The sequence below is a fragment of the Seriola aureovittata genome, chromosome 4 (genome assembly GCF_021018895.1).
Source record: "Seriola aureovittata isolate HTS-2021-v1 ecotype China chromosome 4, ASM2101889v1, whole genome shotgun sequence".
Taxonomy (NCBI): Eukaryota; Metazoa; Chordata; class Actinopteri; order Carangiformes; family Carangidae; genus Seriola; species Seriola aureovittata.
In genome coordinates this window covers 5,151,105-5,170,224 of record NC_079367.1, presented here as the reverse complement: position 1 = coordinate 5,170,224, position 19,120 = coordinate 5,151,105, and the positions used below count along the sequence as shown (strand labels likewise).

Below are 19,120 nucleotides of genomic sequence, written 5' to 3'. Positions count from 1 at the left end.
GGGGGGGTCAAAAGTGGGAGGTCATGACCCCACTGACCCTGTGGGAGTGGGAGATCATCAATCAACTAGAGGCTGGACAGAGCAGCAGGAGGGGACACACACACCCACATACCTAGATACTGTAACACACACACACACACACACACACACACACACACACACACATACAAATGTACCTGGGAAACAAACATACTTAATGTAAATGTATTAAAAGCCCATGTTAATCAAACACATCCTGAATAGAATAGATAAAAATGAATAGAAATTTCTCTTGTGGAGCTGATGACATCCAAATATCAATACACACACACACACACACACACACACACACACACACACACACACACACACACACACACACACACACACAGTTACATGAATACAGGCCTCTGAGACATTTGCTGTTGGCCGTGTGTGTGTTTTGTTTGATAACATAGTGCTTTCTTATTCATGGGAAACTCACAGATGCTATCAGACACTTTAGACAGCGGGACAGAAGGAAAGAAAGTGAGTAAACCTGAAGCACTTTTTCACTGCAGTGTCTCCATTTCATCCTGTTTCCAACAACACCTCATCTCTTTGCTTTAGTAAACAACCCACAAATAGACACACACACACACACACACACACACACACACACACACACCCCAAAAGCCACTATCATGGTTATCAGCCAGCATTTGCAGAGCGACAGGGCATGCTTTTTCTCTCTCCTCCATTCCTCCTCCTCCTCCTCCTCCTCCTCCTCCTCCTCCTCCTCCTCCTCCTCCTCCTCCTCCTGCAGCCTGTCCCGTTGATCAATGAGGAAGTTCTTGGGCCTCAACTATTAATCAGAACCTATCGGCTATCTGTCTGCTGGGCCAACCAATCACGGCCCTCCGACAGCTGGGCCATGAAAAATGTGGCCTGGTGGATGGAGGAGAGGCTGGGGACTTTAGTTGGGGGTGGGGGGTGGTGGCGGGGTCACGGAGCAGAGGAGGGAGGTGAAGGAGCACTCTATCTGATCCGAGTCAGATCACAGCTGTAAGACTGCACTTTATACACTTACGGTTGATTCTTAACATCACACACACACACACACACACACACACACACACACACACGTATACACATATGAATGAGTGCACAGGTGCATGTTTCATGACTGATGCAAACTGTTTGAATCTACACATTTTCTTTCTGATTCACATTTACATCAAACTGAGGCGTTTTACATTCGTGCTGCCCCCACTGTGTTACCGTTGCTTTCACTTGGTTTCGGTTATGGCGACAAAAATCACAGAAAAAGCCTCGTGAACTGTGTTTTTTATGGCGTCTCTGCGACAGGAAGCTCCACAGCGAGGACTATAACCCTGTTGATCTGTTGTCCAATAACAAGACCTGTCCTCACGCCTCAAAGCTTCATCAACACACCACCATCCCTCTTCTGCATAATCACCACACTCACCCTCATCCATTCACATCTTATTGCCATGATTAGATTACATCTAATGCTATTACACCGCTCCCATCTCTCTCTCTCTCTCTCTCTCTCACTCTCTTGCTCTCTCTCTCTCTCCCTCATCATGGATTTCTTGCAGATCTTGTTAGTGTGTGATGCGGACCAGGTCTCCCACTTTGGATTTATGAACCCTCAGACTTCTCTCCTTTAATCTCTCCCTCTCTCCTCCTCCGCTCCCCTTCCTGCATCTGTCCATCTATCATTCCCAGGGTTGGCTTGGGCGGAAGAGTATTAATCCCTCCATGCCATCTCTCACTCCTCTGGACAGATGAGGAGATGGAAGAGGGAGATGGGGATGGGAGGAGGAGGAGGAGGAGGAGGGTGGGTGAGAGGGTAGGCGACCTCAGATTACTTTCCATAATATTTCTGTAGCACTGGGGGGAAAAATGGAGATGCATTACAGGTAATGTATGCAGATTTACTCTATGATAGGTCACCGCTTTGATACCTTCAACAGGTATCAGGATTAACTGAAGGTTCTGCGCGGGTGAGTGTGTGTGTGTGTGTGTGTGTGTGGGCGGAGTGGAGAAGCAATAGCTACAGATGATGATGAACAACTTAGCGAGGCAGTGTGTGAGTGCTAGTCAGTTGTTTGCATGTTTACGTGCAGCTTGAGAGTGTGTATACGTCGTAATGCAGTCTATGCAAAAAAATTTGACCTTATGCAAAGCATGCATTTCTGCAAAGGCCAACAGCAACTGAATCTTATTACCTGTTGATGCCTGTCAAACACACGTGCACACACACACTCACACACACATGCACAGAGTATGTTCAACAGAATCCAATAACCTCTGGGAAATCAATTGGAAAGATCAGGACATTTAATGAGTCCAGTCCTCACAGGCTTAATTCTCCAGGAAAAAAACAAAAAAAAACGAAGAAACAAATTCAGTTTAAAGAAAATAAACCTTTGACCAGCAGTCAAGGTAAAGTCGACAAACCCCATCCCACTCCACCACCACCCTTCCTCCACCCAAGCCTCTGCAGTGACAGGTAGATTAAGGGGCGTGATAGATGCCCCTCTCTGTATCTCCCTCTCTCCATCTCCCCTCCTTTCCCTCCCCTCCATCCATCATGGCGGCTGGTGTAATTGTGGCTGCGTGGGGCTGGCAGAGGGAGCCTCCATCCATCTCCTTAACAACAAACAGTCACGAGGACGGATGGCGCTGCACTCCCCAGTTAATCTCCATCTATAAGGGGGAGGAGGGGAGGGAGGGATTGGAGAGGGAGAGGAAGAAAATAACAGAAGGGAGAAAAGGTAGTGTTGGCTTATTATAAACAAAAAGAGATGGAGAAGAGGGGGCAGAGGGAAGGAGGGAGGGAAAGATGGTGGAAGGCTGAAGTGAGAGCCCAGACGGGTAACAGTGGGGATATAAAGGAAGAGGAATGGCCCAGGTGGGACAGAACAAGCGAAACTGGAGGCAAAGTTTGCAAACAGGCTGCAAGAGCAGGTCGATAAGGGTGGATTTGCTTGCCGAGTGTGCCAGAAGAAAAAAGGAGCGATGGGGGAAGGGAGGGGAGGGGAGGGGAGGGGGGGGAGAGAAAATTTATGTCTATGCAGCCAGACGACCCAGAAACTGGAGAGGCACAGGCTCATAAAAATGCACTCTGCACCCCCTACCCCTCCCTGACTACCCCTCACTCTTACCCCTACATTTCTTTCCCTCATCCCTCTCTTTCTTCCCTTTACTTCCCTCCATCACTTGGCTCCCTCTCTCTCTCATGCAGGCGGTGGAGGGTCACAGCTCTCTGATGTTTCGGGTGGTTGTGTGTGGTTGCCAGAGGTCACAGCAGCAGCCGTATTTTCTTAATGGCGGAGTCACCGGAGTCAACAAGGCTGGGTGGCCTTCTAGCCTAACCTCCGTCTCTCTCGGGTGAAGTCAAGTAAACTTGACTTTCGTGGCGAGGTGAAGGCGGCAGCAGTTACTGTTACTGTTGTTGTTCTTCACCTTGCAGATGATGGATTATCTCCTGTTTGCAGCAACTGCATCATGTTGGGAAAAACTGCAGAGGACAAGAAGTATTTTTAGTGGAGTAAAGTCTGAAATCTTCTGTTTGCAATTCAGTCTGACCTTTCTGTAAACTGGCCAACTCTATTTCTATTGTCATGCAGGAGGATGCAAAGACACAAGACACATGCAGCCATGCAGGTGAACATCCGCAGTTCCACACACTCTCACTCCTCGCTTGTTGTTTCCTGTTTTCTAGCCTTGGGCATCACCTGCACAGAGGCACAACTTAAAAGATGAACACGTTGACACTGACACAGCAGCGTGCACACAAACGAACAAGTATGCACACAAAGCCATAAACACACACACACACAAACATGCACACACGCCTGTGTCTGCTCGTGCACACTCAACAGGCCTTGTTGGCCGCAGAGGAGGGAGCACTTGAGCCTCGACAGGGAGTGACAAATAACTGCAGCAGCACTGACATGCAGAATGGTCCCACAGTGAACCTGCCTGACTCCGTGGTGCAGGAGAGCAACAGCAAGAAGAAACCTTCAATTTACATTATAGTGTATTTTTAATCAACTGTTACACATGTATTCGTTCTTTCAACATGTAAATGGTGCGCACACAAGGAAAGCACACAGGGTGCAGAATAAGTGACATGATGTTCAAACTTTCAGATTTCAGATAATTATATTGGTAAACTACTACTACAGCAAGAATAAGATATTCTAAAATAATTTAAAGGAAATGTTGAACTGGTAACTCCTACCTGAGACACAAACTGGGCTGACACATCTGATGAAGAAGGAAAAATACAATAATGACCATAAAGTATTGTTATTATACTGAATAAGGAAATATGTCATGTTGCATAGGAGGCTATATCTTATAGGGGCTATGCATGAGCAAATTTAGGGTATTACTTGTTTAAAAAAGGAAAAATATCAAAGGAACTTTGTTTAAAAGAAATTCACAGACTAAGAAACGCAGAGTGTCTTAAGTTACATGGTGACACTACTGATGTTCAGGGTCCATTAGACCTGAGAGAGGTGTGACTTCCTGTTTGAGCATTGTTATAAACCTAAGGAACTGAAGCCCAGGATTTCAGTTGCTGCGGTTTGAGACACAAATCACCGACAGAGAGCATTATGAAAATCCATATTATTTAACCAGGTTTTACAGCATCGGGTCTCGAAGACTCCAAACAGACTTAATGCATCATTTTCAGCATTTGACTTGTCATCAGTCATCAGTTCAAAATTACATTTATAAACAATTCTCAAAAATAAATTAATAGGAAAAGTCACAAGCATTAAACTGATGAAACAAAGTTACGTGTGTGTGTGTGTGTGTGTGTGTGTGTGTGTGTTGAAGAGAGTCTTTTTCTCCAAGACTCCAAACAGAACATTGAGGTTTAAATAAAACAAAACAAACAGCATTTAAATCATTTGTTAATGGGGGATGTTTCAGTGTATTTCCTCTGATTTCCCATAATACAACGACTTTCTCTGACCAGTGAGGTTCTTCAAATGTTGTTGCTCTTTATCTTATTCCTATGTTTTATTCAATTCCACCTTCATGTTCGACAGAAGTAAATATTTTGTTCTGTCTTTATAAGGACATAAGTTATTTTAGGACATCTGTGTGTCTTCTTTTGGGGAGAGTCAATACAATTAAGTTTCAGCATAAACTTGTCAACATATGTTGTGGTAACACATAAATCGTGTTAAAAGTAGGTGTTAACCCAAAGACACACAGTGATAAAAACGACAGGTCCTTTAGTGTCTGTGATGTAAATGAGTGTAATCTACAAGTTTAGATAATAGTCAGTTAGATAAATGTTACAGAAACGGGAGATTTATGGACCAGTGGTCAAACAACAAGTTGAAGTGTCCTGAAGAAAAATCAGGTGACTGATCAGCTCAGGACGTCACTCTCATTACCCAACATTAAAGTGGAGTCTATTTGTGAATTGCAGCCCAAAGGAGATAAAAAGAAAGCAGATCACTGCAGACATGAATCCGTCAGATGATGCACACTTAGACGTTAATCTTTTCATTCAGCCTGTTAACAAAGTGAAAACAAGCCTTGGATCGCCGTTTCCAGCCCATTGACACCGCTGCGCGGCTGTATTACCGGCTCAGTGTAGGAGGGGGTTGAGCGCTGTGATCACCCCCTGTAGGAAACCAGCACCCTGCAGAGTTGAAAAGACCCCTTAGCTGCACGGCTGCTGCGGGGCCCTCACAAGGCGGCCCCACGGTCAAACTCCGGGCCGCCCACGGAGACGCCTGCCCCGGCCTGCTGTTCCCCGCCAAGCCGCTGCTGATTGAAGTGCGGCCGCCTGTTGGCCCCTCACAGCGGGACCCGGGGAAGAGGAGCGTTTTGAATAATTATTATGTTACTGCGGTGTCATTTACAACACAAGACTGGGAGTCGAGCTCCTCCACCGACATGTGAAAGTTTTGTTTCTGTAGTTACAATAAAACTTTCTCACGATAATGGCTTTGTTTTCTCAACTCTCTCAATCAACAAAGACATGGGCCAAAGGGTGACATTTGGGCTGCGTCAAAAGGCTGACAAAGACAATAAAACACTTTGAAAGCTATTATCAGCCAGTAAATTTCTTGTCATTAAGCACGCTTCAAACTTATTTATGAATCTGCATGAAAGACAACTAATGCAAACTTTTTATTTATTTATTTTTTTACTGAAATTACCTTTAAAACGAAATGTGCTGCAGGTAAAACTTCAGTTATGATGGGTTTTAATTGTCCAATGTTTAATTCTCTTGTTGATAATATTTAAGATGAGTTGTATTTGTAATCATACTTGGGAATATTTTGATGCATTTTAATTGATTGTCCAGACTTTAATAGATCCGTGTTGAACATGCTCCATCCCGCCGGAGTGAGAGAGTTATCACGGTTTATCCCGGGATGATAATAGCGCAGCTGCGGCGAGGATGAGGAGAAAGGAGGGAAGGGTGGGTGGGTGAACGAGGAGTGATATCAGCTCGAGATAATACGACCGAGAGGGGGTCTTCGTTTTCTTCTTCTTCCTCTTCTTCTTTTCCTTCTTCTTCTTCTCTGGCGTTTGTGTTTGTGATAAGGAGGAGGAGGAGTAAAGGAGGAAGAGGAGGAGGAGGGATGGATGGAGGGAGGGGAGCCAAGAACCCCGTCGCGTTTTGACCCTCCGAAACCTCCCCACACACCGCCACTACCAACACCACCACCATCACCACAACTACTACTCCTCCTCCTCCTCCTCCTCCTTCCCCTCCTCCTCCTCCTCCTTCTTCTTCTTCTTCTTCGCTCCTCTTGAGTCTGAAAACACCATCGCTCATTCCCAGCCGTGACATTTTCCAGCCTGTCGCCGTGTGCTGCGCGGACAGCGAGCACAAGGAGCCAAAAAGGAAGGGACGCTTTTCTCTCCCCCTGTCTCCCGCAGCACCGAGCATCCCGAGGCTCTGCGAGCCGGAGCGAGAGGCGCACCAGTCGGAGACGAGGCGCTGCAGGAAGCCGCTGCTCCCTTTCTCCAGGGTTTCTGGACTACACCGGACCCGGCCCCGGACAGGACTGGATACGGCGAATATTTACGTCTCGGTGGGACATTTTACACCATTTACCGGAGTCGTGTATTACTCAACACCACCAGGAAATAGCATTTACTACAGCATTTAATAGGCTGCGAGCTTTATGGGAGCGTTTATTAGGCTACCTATCACCGTATGATAAACCATTAAGCTTACATAGGCAGTAGGGTATCAGGATATCAGACATCCATAAAATCTCCAGTCCCATCATGCTGTAATATAAAACGCGATGGGCTCGGGAGTAAACACACACACAAGGAACAGGTCTTGAGTGTTTTCTATCCTCAGCCTTATGTGTTTGTGGAAACCTCGGAGGTCGTTTGTGCTTGTTGTTAATCATGTTTACAACTTAATTGCTATTGCACATTAAAAAGAAAACACATGCACTTTTATTTCCAGGACCCTCCAGGGACAGAGGAAGGGAGCAAAGCTCGCTGGACTAGCCGAGCAGCGCATCATCATCTCCGGTGTAGGACTGGCTGTCGAGTCGCATGGAGAAGAGGGTAAGTCTGCTGTGTTTTTTTTTTTTGTTTTTTGTTTTTTGTTTTTGTTTGTTTGAGTGGTCCTGACCAGAGCGTGCTTGAGATAACACATTTCAGATTACCAAGGAGAGGAGGTAATTAGAAAACCATCATAATGGAAGCATATGGTTGGAAATCCTCTTTGCACTTGGCCAGTCTCTGGTCGGGTTTAGCAGCCACACACAAAAACAGAAGGCCCAGTGGAAACAGACTAGTGGACTGTGCTGGCACGGGGGGGGGGGGGGGGGGGGGCAACAGGAAAACGTGCCAGCAGAAGGCATCACAACCACTGAGATTTTCCCCTTTTAAACTAAGACAACAACTATTCAGAAATATTCTTCACACCCCGCCAGATGTTTATTTGTAAGCGCCCCAATGATGCTGCAAAGAAACAGTGAGAAACAACTTTTAAACCCCGCACCCCCCCCTCACCAGTCATAATCCCTAATTAAGAGGTGAAACGCAGTTCACTCGCGGTTCTGTGTAACTCAGCAATCCCTCAAAACACTCAACAAGGAACTGTTGATCTAGATCTAATATTTCACCCTCTCCTTTAAATATTATGGATTTATTGTTGCGTGATGTCAGTCAGGCGTTATAATGGCACATAAGGGTTAGAGAGTGGTGTAGGTCATTAAGAGGCAGAGGAGAGGAGATGCAGCTCTTCAACTCGGTAAGTAGGTCAGTGTTTTTGCTACAGTGATTCAGAGGCATGGTGGTGGTGGAGGAGGAGGAGGAGGAGGAGGAGAGGAAGGCAGAGGCTGGCGGGCAGCAGGCGGACTGAGACCCAAGTAGAAGAGAGCAATTAGGGTTGTACAATGTGAAGACAGAAAATCACTGCTGTATGAAAACAGAGCAGGAAGAGAGAAGAGAGCTGAGGGAAAGTCCACAAACACACTCAAACACACACACACACGCGCGCAAGCACACACACACACACACACACACACACACTGAACCAACTCCACCAAACAGCAGCTTCAAAACAGAGTTTAAATAAAGTTATTCGAAACCAAAAAGCATTGATAATATAAATTTACTTCCTGGCAGCATAAATTGCATAAATTGTCTTTTATGCTGAATGGATGTTAGAGTCTGTTTCACTGTCCCATTCAACTTAGATTGTTTTGTGTGTGTGTGTGTGTGTGTGTGTGTGTGTGTGTGTGTGTGTTTTACAGTTATGACGCTGTGTAATAAACTAAAGCTTTAGTGCAAAATTTGAAGGAAATCAACAGCTCGGTGATTTAAAGTGTGTTCGTTGAAAACACACACGGAAACCAGATTTTGCGAGTTTTAAAAAGTTTCAGTTGTTTAGTGGGAGTGTAGAGGCAGAACCGAAATCTGCAACAACTGTTTTGTTGTGTTTTTTAGTTTTCACCTGCTTAAAATACTGCTGTGTCAAACATTATTTAAACTTTAGGAAACTTTTACAAACCCACAATTACTTGTTAAATACGGTGCGTCCTTGTAATGTGAATGTCTGGTTTATTAAAGTGCAGAAAATCTACGAGACTTACGGCAAATTCATCAAAGTTTATGTTTGACTTTTTAACAATTTCTTGATGCGAAAAAAATCTTCAAACAAATTCACCTTTTTACTGAATTGACGCACTGAGAAAACAAATGAATTTGAATTGGTTTTGCTGCTCAATTAATTATATTGTAGAAAAAAGGGGCAGCATTTTTAGATAAGAACAATTGCACTATAATATAATTTAGATATTTGCTAAGTTCAAGAAAAGACCGGTCATTCTTAATTAATTGTAATGGGAGTTTATTAATTGAGTTGAGACTTTTTAGAGCGTCTGAATTGTGACTGGAAGCTGTGGATTTTCAGTTTTCGTGTTTTACTATTTATTTTACACATTTTCATTCCAGTTTATCAAAGTTAAACGACGTCAATCCTGCAGCTCATGATGTTTGTGACGCTGTGGATTTGTCTTCCCAGCGGAAGTAACCTAAACACGCCTGTTAGGACTATGGCAACTTTTCTACGTCGGTTGAAACAACACAATTAAAAAGTTGTTTTGAAGATGTTGTCCTGCCATCTGAAGCCTGTTGACCACCTCCGTGACTGTTAGAAAAAGTGAAAATTCGCGGAATTTGTCATCTCGACTTGTGCGCTTTGATCCGCCTGACGCACAGAAACTCGATAGGGGCCGTGCGTAAAGAGAGACGCGCAATCCGATAGCGGTGATTGTGTTAATAGCCAGCCTCCATAAAAACTAGAAGGTGTCCCGGGCCAGGGCCTCAGAGCAGGTGCTTTCTGTGATCCTGGTGGCCATATGGGACTCTGACATACAATAATTTGATAAGCCATTTAGGACAGTGGTTCCCAAAGTGGGGTCCAGAGACCTCCAGAGGTCCTGCAGAGGGGTTTCCAGGACGGCAGTTTGCGCACATGAAGAGGAATAATTTAATTTCTCTTTTATTTAATTCCCAGAGGTCAGGACAGACAGAATATAAATGAATAATTGTGTTGGGTTTCACTGTTGCACATAACAACAAAAAACATCTCCAATTGGACGCTTGGATAAAAAGCTCGCCATCCGTGTGATGTCTGGAGTCCTGATGATGTAAACAAGTGTGACTAATAAACAGGAATATGTTTTGAATGTTTAAATCTGAAAGAACAAATCAATGTGCTCCAGTCACACACTTTACTGGAGTAAATCATAACCTCTTGTGGTTGCCTGCCTGGCAGAGTAGTGTCCACAGAAAGAAAAAACTAGGCTGAGCAGATCATAACTTTTATGGCTCAGTTAAAATAACACAAGAGTGAAAGGTGTCCGGGCCAGGTCACCTAGCAGGTGCTGACTGTCTGTGATCTCAGTCGCCCCGTGGGACTGCGGCGGGAGTCGCTTTTAATCCAGCAGAAAGAGAAACAGAAGCAGATCTGCTGACCTGAGCAACGTTGCCTCAGAGACAGAAGCTGCAGTGAAGCACAAATTAGCTCTGAGAGAGAGAGAGAGAGAGAGAGAGAGAGAGAGGGGGAGACAAGGGGAATCAAGGGAGTCAGACATGTATATGAGGCTGTGTGTGTGTGTGTGCTGCCGTGGGTACGTTTGTCTCTGGATGTATCTGTGCGTGCGTGTCATTGTGTCTGTGAGCGTGCCATATGTGTGTCTGATCCATCCCGTGTCAGAGTGTGTGTGCGCGGGCCCCAGCGAGGCTGTCACAGCGGGTTGTGAGGGACGTCTCAGCACGGCTCCTGTCTAGTCTGAGTTGAGGAGGCAGGGGACGATATTAGCAGCTACAGGCTCAACGTGTCTTTCTCCGGGGATCTCATCCCTCTCTTTTCCTTTAAGCACCAGACACTACACTTCTCAAGAAGCGAGGGGAGAAAAAAAGCTGCTTTTTCATCTTGACTCGCTCTGCATTTTTGAGGTTATCCAAGCGCTTTAGAGAGGTTTTATTCATAATCCTGAGAGTGGTAGAATTTTCAGCAGCATGTAAATCTTCAACTGAAGCGAACACAGAGAGATCACCAAGGTTTTTCTCATGAAGAAACTGGAACAACTGCTGTATTGCTCCATGGTCCGTGCATGTGTCTACACACAAACACACACACACACACACACACACTTTGGGCAGTAGGATATTATAACTACAGTATATTATTGGAAGTATTAGACAGATGATTAAAGTAAAAAGAAGTCTATGCTTTTCTGACTCTTTATTTTTGTTGATATTGGTGTTTTTGTTCAGTTTGAATGATTAATAACTGGATTGATTGGACTGATTAATCACTGTTTTCCCACTACAATACTACTGCCACTAAAATCTACAAATACATATGCATGTACAAACATAAAAGCTGACACAATTAGTCCATTAATCAATTACTGGATCAACAGAAAATTAATCTACAACAATTGTGATTAAGTTTTCTCCATGTTTTATGTGGTTTGAGCTCTGCCTAACTGTGATGCACATTTTATAAACAAAAATGATTAATCCATTAATTGAGAAAATAATCAAATTTTTCAGTAATGAAAATGAAGTTAGCTGCAGCACAAATACATACATGGTACGGACAGCTATATACAGAAACACCAGGCAACAGTACATAGTAATATAACAGCAGCAGTTCAGACTCTGCTCCAGATGTAAAACCACATCAGCCCTCCTGACCGAGCGCTGGTCCAGTAAGCCGCGGCGCTGAAGCCCCCTGACAGCTCAGCCACATAATAAAATCACAATAAGATTCGATGTCAGACAGGCGCAGATGTCGAACGTGTCTCATGTTTTCTGTCTTTCCGTCTAATTGTGTTTCAGTATGAAGAGCTGGTGCACTACTCAGGGTCGGAGGGCATGTCGGTGGGGGGGTACGGGGATGATGTCAGGCCGCTTCATCCCCCACAGTACGGACCCACCATCCCCGACTCCCTCAAACACCACAAAGACCAGATCTATGGGTAAATATGTGTGTGAGTGTGTGTGTGTGTGTGTTTGAAACCCTAGCTGTGGTGGAAACAGTGATTTATGCAGCCTGTCAGCAGCTAGAAAACCAGTTGAAGCTACACATGCACTTTTAGCATATTATTAACATGCAGGGTATATTTGTAAACTGAATATGAAAATACATGTGAGGTGTTAACGGCTGTGTGTTTCATAAATACTGTTGTATAAAGTTTCCTGTAACACCTGTAAATGTATCATGTCTACACTGTGTCAACTGTTACTGTGTTTATGTACAGTACAGTATGTTAACTGTCTATATGTGTGTGTGTGTGTGTGTGTGTGTGTGTGTGTGTGTTTGTGTGTGTGTGTGTGTGTGTGTGTGTGTGTGTGTGTGTGTGTGTGTGTTGTGTGTGTGTGTGTGTGTGTGTGTGTGTGTGTGTGTGTTTGTGTTTGTGTGTGTGTGTGTGTGTGTGTGTTGTGTGTGTGTGTGTGTGTGTGTGGTGTGTGTGTGTGTGTGTGTGTGTGTGTGTGTGTGTGTGTGTGTGTGTGTGTGTGTGTGTGTGTGGTGTGTGTGTGTGTGTGTGTGTGTGGTGTGTGTGTGTGCGCAGTCACCCACTGTTTCCACTGCTGGCCTTAGTGTTTGAGAAGTGCGAACTGGCCACCTGCTCCCCTCGAGACTCCGCCTCTCTCTCAGCCACTTCCCACCTCCCCGGCATGACCAATCACAGCGACGTCTGCTCCTCGGAATCCTTCAACGATGACATCGCTGCCTTCGCTAAGCAGGTGAGTGACAGCTGAGAGAGCCAATCACAGAACAGATATCAGTGAGAGCCTGTCTTCCAGTTTTTGTGGTAATTTGTTGAAAATTTGTGTTTCAGATTCGTTCAGAGAAACCCATATTTTCCTCCAATCCTGAGCTGGACAACTTGGTATGATGCACACTGACATCTCGCTAAAATATGACACGTGTTTTTACACATGTATTGTGGATTATGTATTGATTATTAACCTACGTTCTCCTCCACACAGATGATCCAGGCCATACAAGTTCTTCGCTTTCATTTACTGGAGCTAGAGAAGGTTGGTGGAAGAAAAAAAGTGTATTTTAATGTTTAACGTTTTTTTCAGTATGGTCATCATGTGTTCATGTGCTTGTTGGAAAGGCTGGATAAACAACAGTCTTCCAATCAAGGTGTCAAAACATCTTACAGATAATCAAGAGAAATGGGAGGCACCCGAGCTAAATTTCATGTGTCATAGTCAAGTGTCTGAATATTTATGTCAGTTTGATATTTTAGTTTTTCTGTTTTAATAAATTTGCAAAAATATTTAAGCTTTGAAGGTAGATTGATGAGGGAAAAAAGATTTTGGCAAAAGACTGCAACATAACAAAATGTGGAAAAACTTCCTGAATTCCCTGTGTGTTGAGAAAGTTGAAGGGAGTCTTTGCATTTAAAATGGAAACCTTACATGGGGAATTTTGTCAAGCATTTAAAGATACGTTGACAAGAACAAGAGGAATGTTTGCAGAAAGAAAAACTATGTTAATATACATATGAATGTTCACAGCAGTGCTTTAAGTGGTAACAGTTTTTCACCTGTCTCCTCAGGTGCACGACCTGTGCGATAACTTCTGCCATCGCTACATCACCTGTCTGAAGGGCAAAATGCCCACAGACCTGGTCCTGGACGATCGGGAGGGCGGCTCCAAGTCTGACATGGAGGACTTCACCGGATCGTGCACCAGTCTGTCAGAGCAGGTGAGACACTGAACGTCAAACAGCATCCACTGCGGGAGAGACTCCTCCGTTCACCTGTCCAGCTGCGTCTACTAGACGTGTGAATAATGGCCGTGTGTTTCAGGACTTGTTGTTCTCGCTCCTCTCCACCTTCTGGGAATTCCCCATCTTCCCATTTCTCCAGCTCCAACCACCTCTTTCTCTCTCTCTCTCTCCCTCCCTGCAGAATGCATCATGGCTTCGGGAGCCAGATGAATGTGCCTCTACTCCTCTGGGAACTCCAGGCACCTGTGGCCTGCCTTCACACAGCACAGCAGACAACTGTAGCGACACAGGTACATACACGCAAACTGGAAATACTGTGTGTGAGAGGAAAACACTGCACTGCACAGAGGCAGGCAGGAAAACAAAGGTGTGCATGTACACACAGCCTCTTATACATGCATCGTGTACTACAACGCTCAATGATAGTGATGATAGTGGCTTTTAAAGAGTCAAATGTGATTAATTAAATATATAAATACTGATACAAGTATCAGCAAAAAAATTAGTGAGAGCTTTTATCAGTTGGACCTTAATAGACGTACGTACACATACGCAGTCGCTAAGATAAAATGTTTCCTGGTCTCCCTGCAGGCGATGGTCTGGACGGAGGAGTGGCCTCCCCCAGCACAGGAGAGGAGGATGAGTCTGACAGAGACAGGAGGAACAACAAGAAGAGAGGGATCTTCCCCAAAGTGGCCACAAACATCATGAGAGCGTGGCTCTTCCAGCACCTGTCGGTGAGAGAAAATATAGAATTTTGACAATAATTAAAAAACATCCTGCGGACCGATAACAAAAGCAGCTCTGGATGAGAGAATAATTACAGAAGGAGAGGATTTAGCAGGAGACAAAAACGTCACCGACATGGAAGAGACAGAGAGGTGAAGCGAGTGTATAATGAAGGTCAATTAAATTAAATGAAAAATCGGGGGATTAAGTGATTATGTGAATCTGCTCGCTATTGAATAATTGTGGAAGTGATAGAAATGGAGTGAGTAATTGTTGGTGAGGTGGTTAGATTGGTAATTAGCTATTAAATGAGGCAGGTCAAATGTTGCTTTTCTCCAATTATTACAGTATGTGTGTGTGTGTGTGTGTGTGTGTGTGTGTGTGTGTGTGTGTGTGTGTGTGTGTGTGTGAGTGTGTGTGAGTGTGTGTGTGTGTGTGTGTGAGAGAGAGATAAAGAGAGAGAGGGTGAGGGGTTGCTGAGGTTGAAAATGTGAGTGTAGATGTGAATTCAGATGGAAGATCATCAGTATTCACACTGAGGGTTCACACACATTATTTTATTTGAGATTTCAGCCTCGTACTGCGGCTTCAAGGCGATTCTGCTGTTGATCCACATGCGTTTAGTTTCATTTCTGCAAAAAAAGCCGCCACCATCACACCACAGAAGTCTTCTTTAACCCGAGCTTTGTGTGTCCTTCCCCAGCACCCGTACCCATCTGAGGAGCAGAAGAAGCAGCTGTCGCAGGACACGGGACTGACCATCTTACAGGTCAACAACTGGTCAGTGCACACCAAATCAATACACACTAACTCCAGCCCTGTGGCTTATCAATAATCAGTTAAACTGTCTTGTATAAATGGAAAGTGTCAACTTTCAATTTGACAGCATGGCCGTTGCCGTGTCAATAACATATTGGCTTGATAGTGTGACGCAGAAATGAACAGTATCTATATTTCACAGCTCATTGAAGTCACATTTTTTTGCTTAGTAACTCTTTATTGTGCACATGTTGTGTGAATAAACGTTAATTAAATGAAAGGTAGCACTTTAACACGACTTTTACAGAAGGCTATAATCTACTTTATTAGAGAGAAGCTTGTAACAGAAGAAGAAATGCCTCACTAAGCATTTTTCCTGAAGCTGCAGAGCCGTAAAATCTACTTACTCCATGTTCATAAAACAGAATAGCAAATCAATATCCAATAATCAGATGATTTACAGCTCCCATATCCCCTATTCACGCCTTGGGCTCATATCTGCACAGGCAAAGCATATATAAAAACACACATACACGGAGCGTTTCCATGCTGCTGATCAATTAGTTCTTTCGTGACGTTCGATTTTATGTCCCTCAGTTACAGCTACACAAACAGATACACTCTAATTTAAAAGTATAGAGTATGTAATACGTGCTGAACAGTATATTTTGTAATCTGATAACTTGTTTTTATTTGTACCGGTGCTGCAGCACACACACACACACACACGCACACACACAAAGCGACCCAATCAATGCAGATCAATCAATTATCACATGGGCGATCGATACCTGCTCTGCCCTAACGTTGATTTACTCTGCCCTCTGAAAGGGTTAAGTGGTTGTAAAAGGGAAAAGGTTAGCAGTCTCCCGGTCAGCCTTTTTCTCCATTAACTGGTGGCCTCTCTGTCTCGCTCGCTCTCTCTAAACACACTCTTCCTTTATGTCTCTCGCCCTGTAAAGGTTCATCAACGCCAGGAGGAGAATAGTGCAGCCGATGATTGACCAGTCAAATCGCTCAGGTCGGTGTTTATAATTCAGGCAGCTGCTCCGTGTATATACTGCAGAGTGTGTGTGTGTATTTTGTGTCTGACCGTGTGTGTTGTCTCACAGGTCAGGGTGGACCCTACAGCCCAGAAGGAGCGGCTCTTGGGGGCTACGGGCTTGACGGACAGGCTCATCTCGGTCTTCGAACGGCAGGTACGGTGGCCTGTAGGGAACGCACACACTGAAACAAAAGGATAGAACCAGAGATATCGAGAGAGAACAAATCGTTCGAGTGATATGTTCTTTCATCACCACAAACACATACTGTAGGTTTTTGTGACTCAATGAATGTGACCCATCCTGCTGACCCAAATACTCACTCGAGCACCAAATGTGTATTAATCCACTGATGAAAGTAGTCCCCAACAATGCAATCCTCCTGTTGGTGAAACGTTTGCTCGAAACTAGTGTCCAACTGTTTCCTTTTTCTTTTTTTTTAATCAAAGTATTTATATTTTACCTAATTATTAAGAGCTGGACTATCACAATTAGGTTTTTTTTTATAGGATTTATTGAGAATAAGAAAAATATAAAATATTGTCAGTGTTATCCACTTTAAAGGAGAAAGTGAAAAGTAGATCGCAAGTCATCAAAAAGGGATAGAATAGAAGTGATAAATGTTAAATACGAATTAAGATATAAATATTTATATATATATATATATATATGTATATACATATATATATATAGGTTAAGAGTGACTGTGTTATTGTCATTCATTATCTGCTTATACAACAGCTTCCTGTAACTGGGAGTTACAGCTGTCGACAAAATACATGAATAAACACAAAACATAAGAAATTTTCTCTGTTATTTCTCTCAGTATTAACATCATATAACTTATAAAGTTAAGACCTGGAACATACTGATACACACTGAGTAGAACAACATGATTTAAAAAACTGAAGGGGAAACAAAGTGGGAAACCTGCACTTTATGTTAAGTAAAGACCAAGAAAACAGGTCTATACTTTATGCTCAGAAAGACAAAATACAGGTGTTTCATCTCTTAAGTTAAAAAAAAACATTGGATGGATTCAGATTTGACTTGTGTCTGTTCTCTGTAATGCTCCTCAAAATATGATTTAATAAAAGTAAAGTTACTGATTTAAGAAAGAAAAATGCTCTTACACACTTGACTGAAGATAGATTAAGACAGATAATTTGAAATGTTGTAAACTTTATCTCTTCGGTATTTCTCCATATTAAAGGGAGAAAATCCTAAAAATGATTCCACTTCATTCACTTTTAAACCCTGTTCTTCTGTTTCTGCCCCACCAGGTCTCCAGGGGATGTCTTCTCTGCAGGGTGACTACCCCAGCGCTCTTCTGTCCCAGCCCGGGTACCCTCCCCACCCAGGACCTTCCCTCCACCCGTACCCGGGCCCACACCCCCACCCCGCCATGCTGCTCCACCCACCGCCACACGCACACCCCGCAGAGCCGCTTCTCGCGCAGGGACTGGACATACACGCACACTAGCTGTAGGAGGAGTCGCAGTGTGTGTGTGTGCGTGTGCGTGGGAAGGAAAATTACTGTATGAATGTGTGTGTATGGTGAGATATGTGTGTGTGTGTGTGTGTGTGTGTGTGTGTGTGTGTGGCTGTGTATGTGTAATGACGTACACAGTACACTATTTAAAGAAAAAAAGACACATTGCTCCGAAAGTTTACATTCCCCACTGAAAGACACTGACCTCTATGTAGCTGTTCCACTCGCTAACACACACACACACACACACACACACACACACACACACACAGAGACATAAACATTACACTTACACACATACAGACACACACACACAGTCTGGACCCACAGGTTTAAGCCATACCTCTTTCAGAGTAGAAGTGCTTCCTCCTCTCCCAAATGTTTCCACTGTGTCCTGTGGGTGAGACACATGCTTTAAACTACACTTCCCATCATGCCTGCTGAACCCCAGGAAGACGCTCCGTTGGATCAGAGAGATGAATATTTATCCCCAAACTTTTTACAACAGCACATGGACGTTACCTGGTGGGACTTGATCCTGTGAACACGCCTTCTTCACTGCTCCCTGTCTTCCTGCACACGTTGACTGTCAAAGACACACACACACACACACACACACACGCACGCATGCACGCACGCACGCACGCACGCACGCACACACACACACACACACACACACACACACACCTTCACACTTTATTTAAAGCTGTTTTGAGTTTTTTCTTATTCTATTTTTCTATTTATGTGTGCCACTCCAGGCAGATGCAGCTTCACATGAGCTTGTTGAAATGTTAGTGCTCTTCCTCAGCATGAAGCTAAACACTATGAATGACTTCCAGTCTGCCTCGCTCTCGTACCACTGACCTCCTTAAGACGCCAACAGGCGTCCGTTACCTTAGGATCTTTTCCTACACACATGCAAATGCACAACATACACATACACACACACACACACACACACACACACAGAGCAAGACACACTTCACTGAAAGCCATTTCTACACACATACATAAACACACGCATACACACACAAACACACACAAACTTCTGTAAGCATTTCTTGTACATGTTTGTGTCACAGCTGACGGGGTGTGAGGGGAGCTGCAGCCAAAGGACTCTTTAAACATTCAGCTCCCTCTCCGCTCCGCTCGGCCCGCTGAAACATTTCTGAATGATGATGGTTAATATCGTTATTAGTATTAAAAGTATTAAAATGTTTTTTTTCTAAGACTTGGTCTTTGTCTTCTGTTTGTGTGTGTGGTGTGATTATATTTTACTTTTAGCTGGTTGAGTCAAAGTTATGTTTCTGAAAACAGCTACAGGCATTTAT

The 19,120-nt window shown here is 44.0% G+C and overlaps 1 protein-coding gene across 2 annotated transcripts; it reads left to right on the top strand.

Annotated features, from left to right (window-relative positions):
* Positions 1-6,456: 6,456 nt before the first annotated feature.
* meis3 (myeloid ecotropic viral integration site 3) lies at positions 6,457-18,473 on the top strand. 2 transcript variants are annotated; one of them, XM_056373117.1, is made up of 13 exons: positions 6,457-7,067; positions 7,457-7,560; positions 11,857-11,996; positions 12,620-12,765; positions 12,861-12,911; positions 13,012-13,062; positions 13,593-13,742; positions 13,948-14,056; positions 14,358-14,503; positions 15,199-15,275; positions 16,217-16,275; positions 16,367-16,453; positions 17,581-18,473. In XM_056373117.1, the coding sequence occupies exons 3-13, from the start codon at positions 11,858-11,860 to the stop codon at positions 17,778-17,780; spliced, it is 1,215 nt and encodes a 404-aa protein (XP_056229092.1). In that variant the 5' UTR covers positions 6,457-7,067; positions 7,457-7,560; position 11,857; the 3' UTR covers positions 17,781-18,473. The 2 variants fall into 2 exon arrangements, with proteins under 2 accessions (XP_056229092.1, XP_056229091.1); XM_056373116.1 differs by having other exon boundaries at positions 6,472-7,067; positions 12,591-12,765.
* The last annotated feature ends 647 nt before the right edge of the window (positions 18,474-19,120 follow it).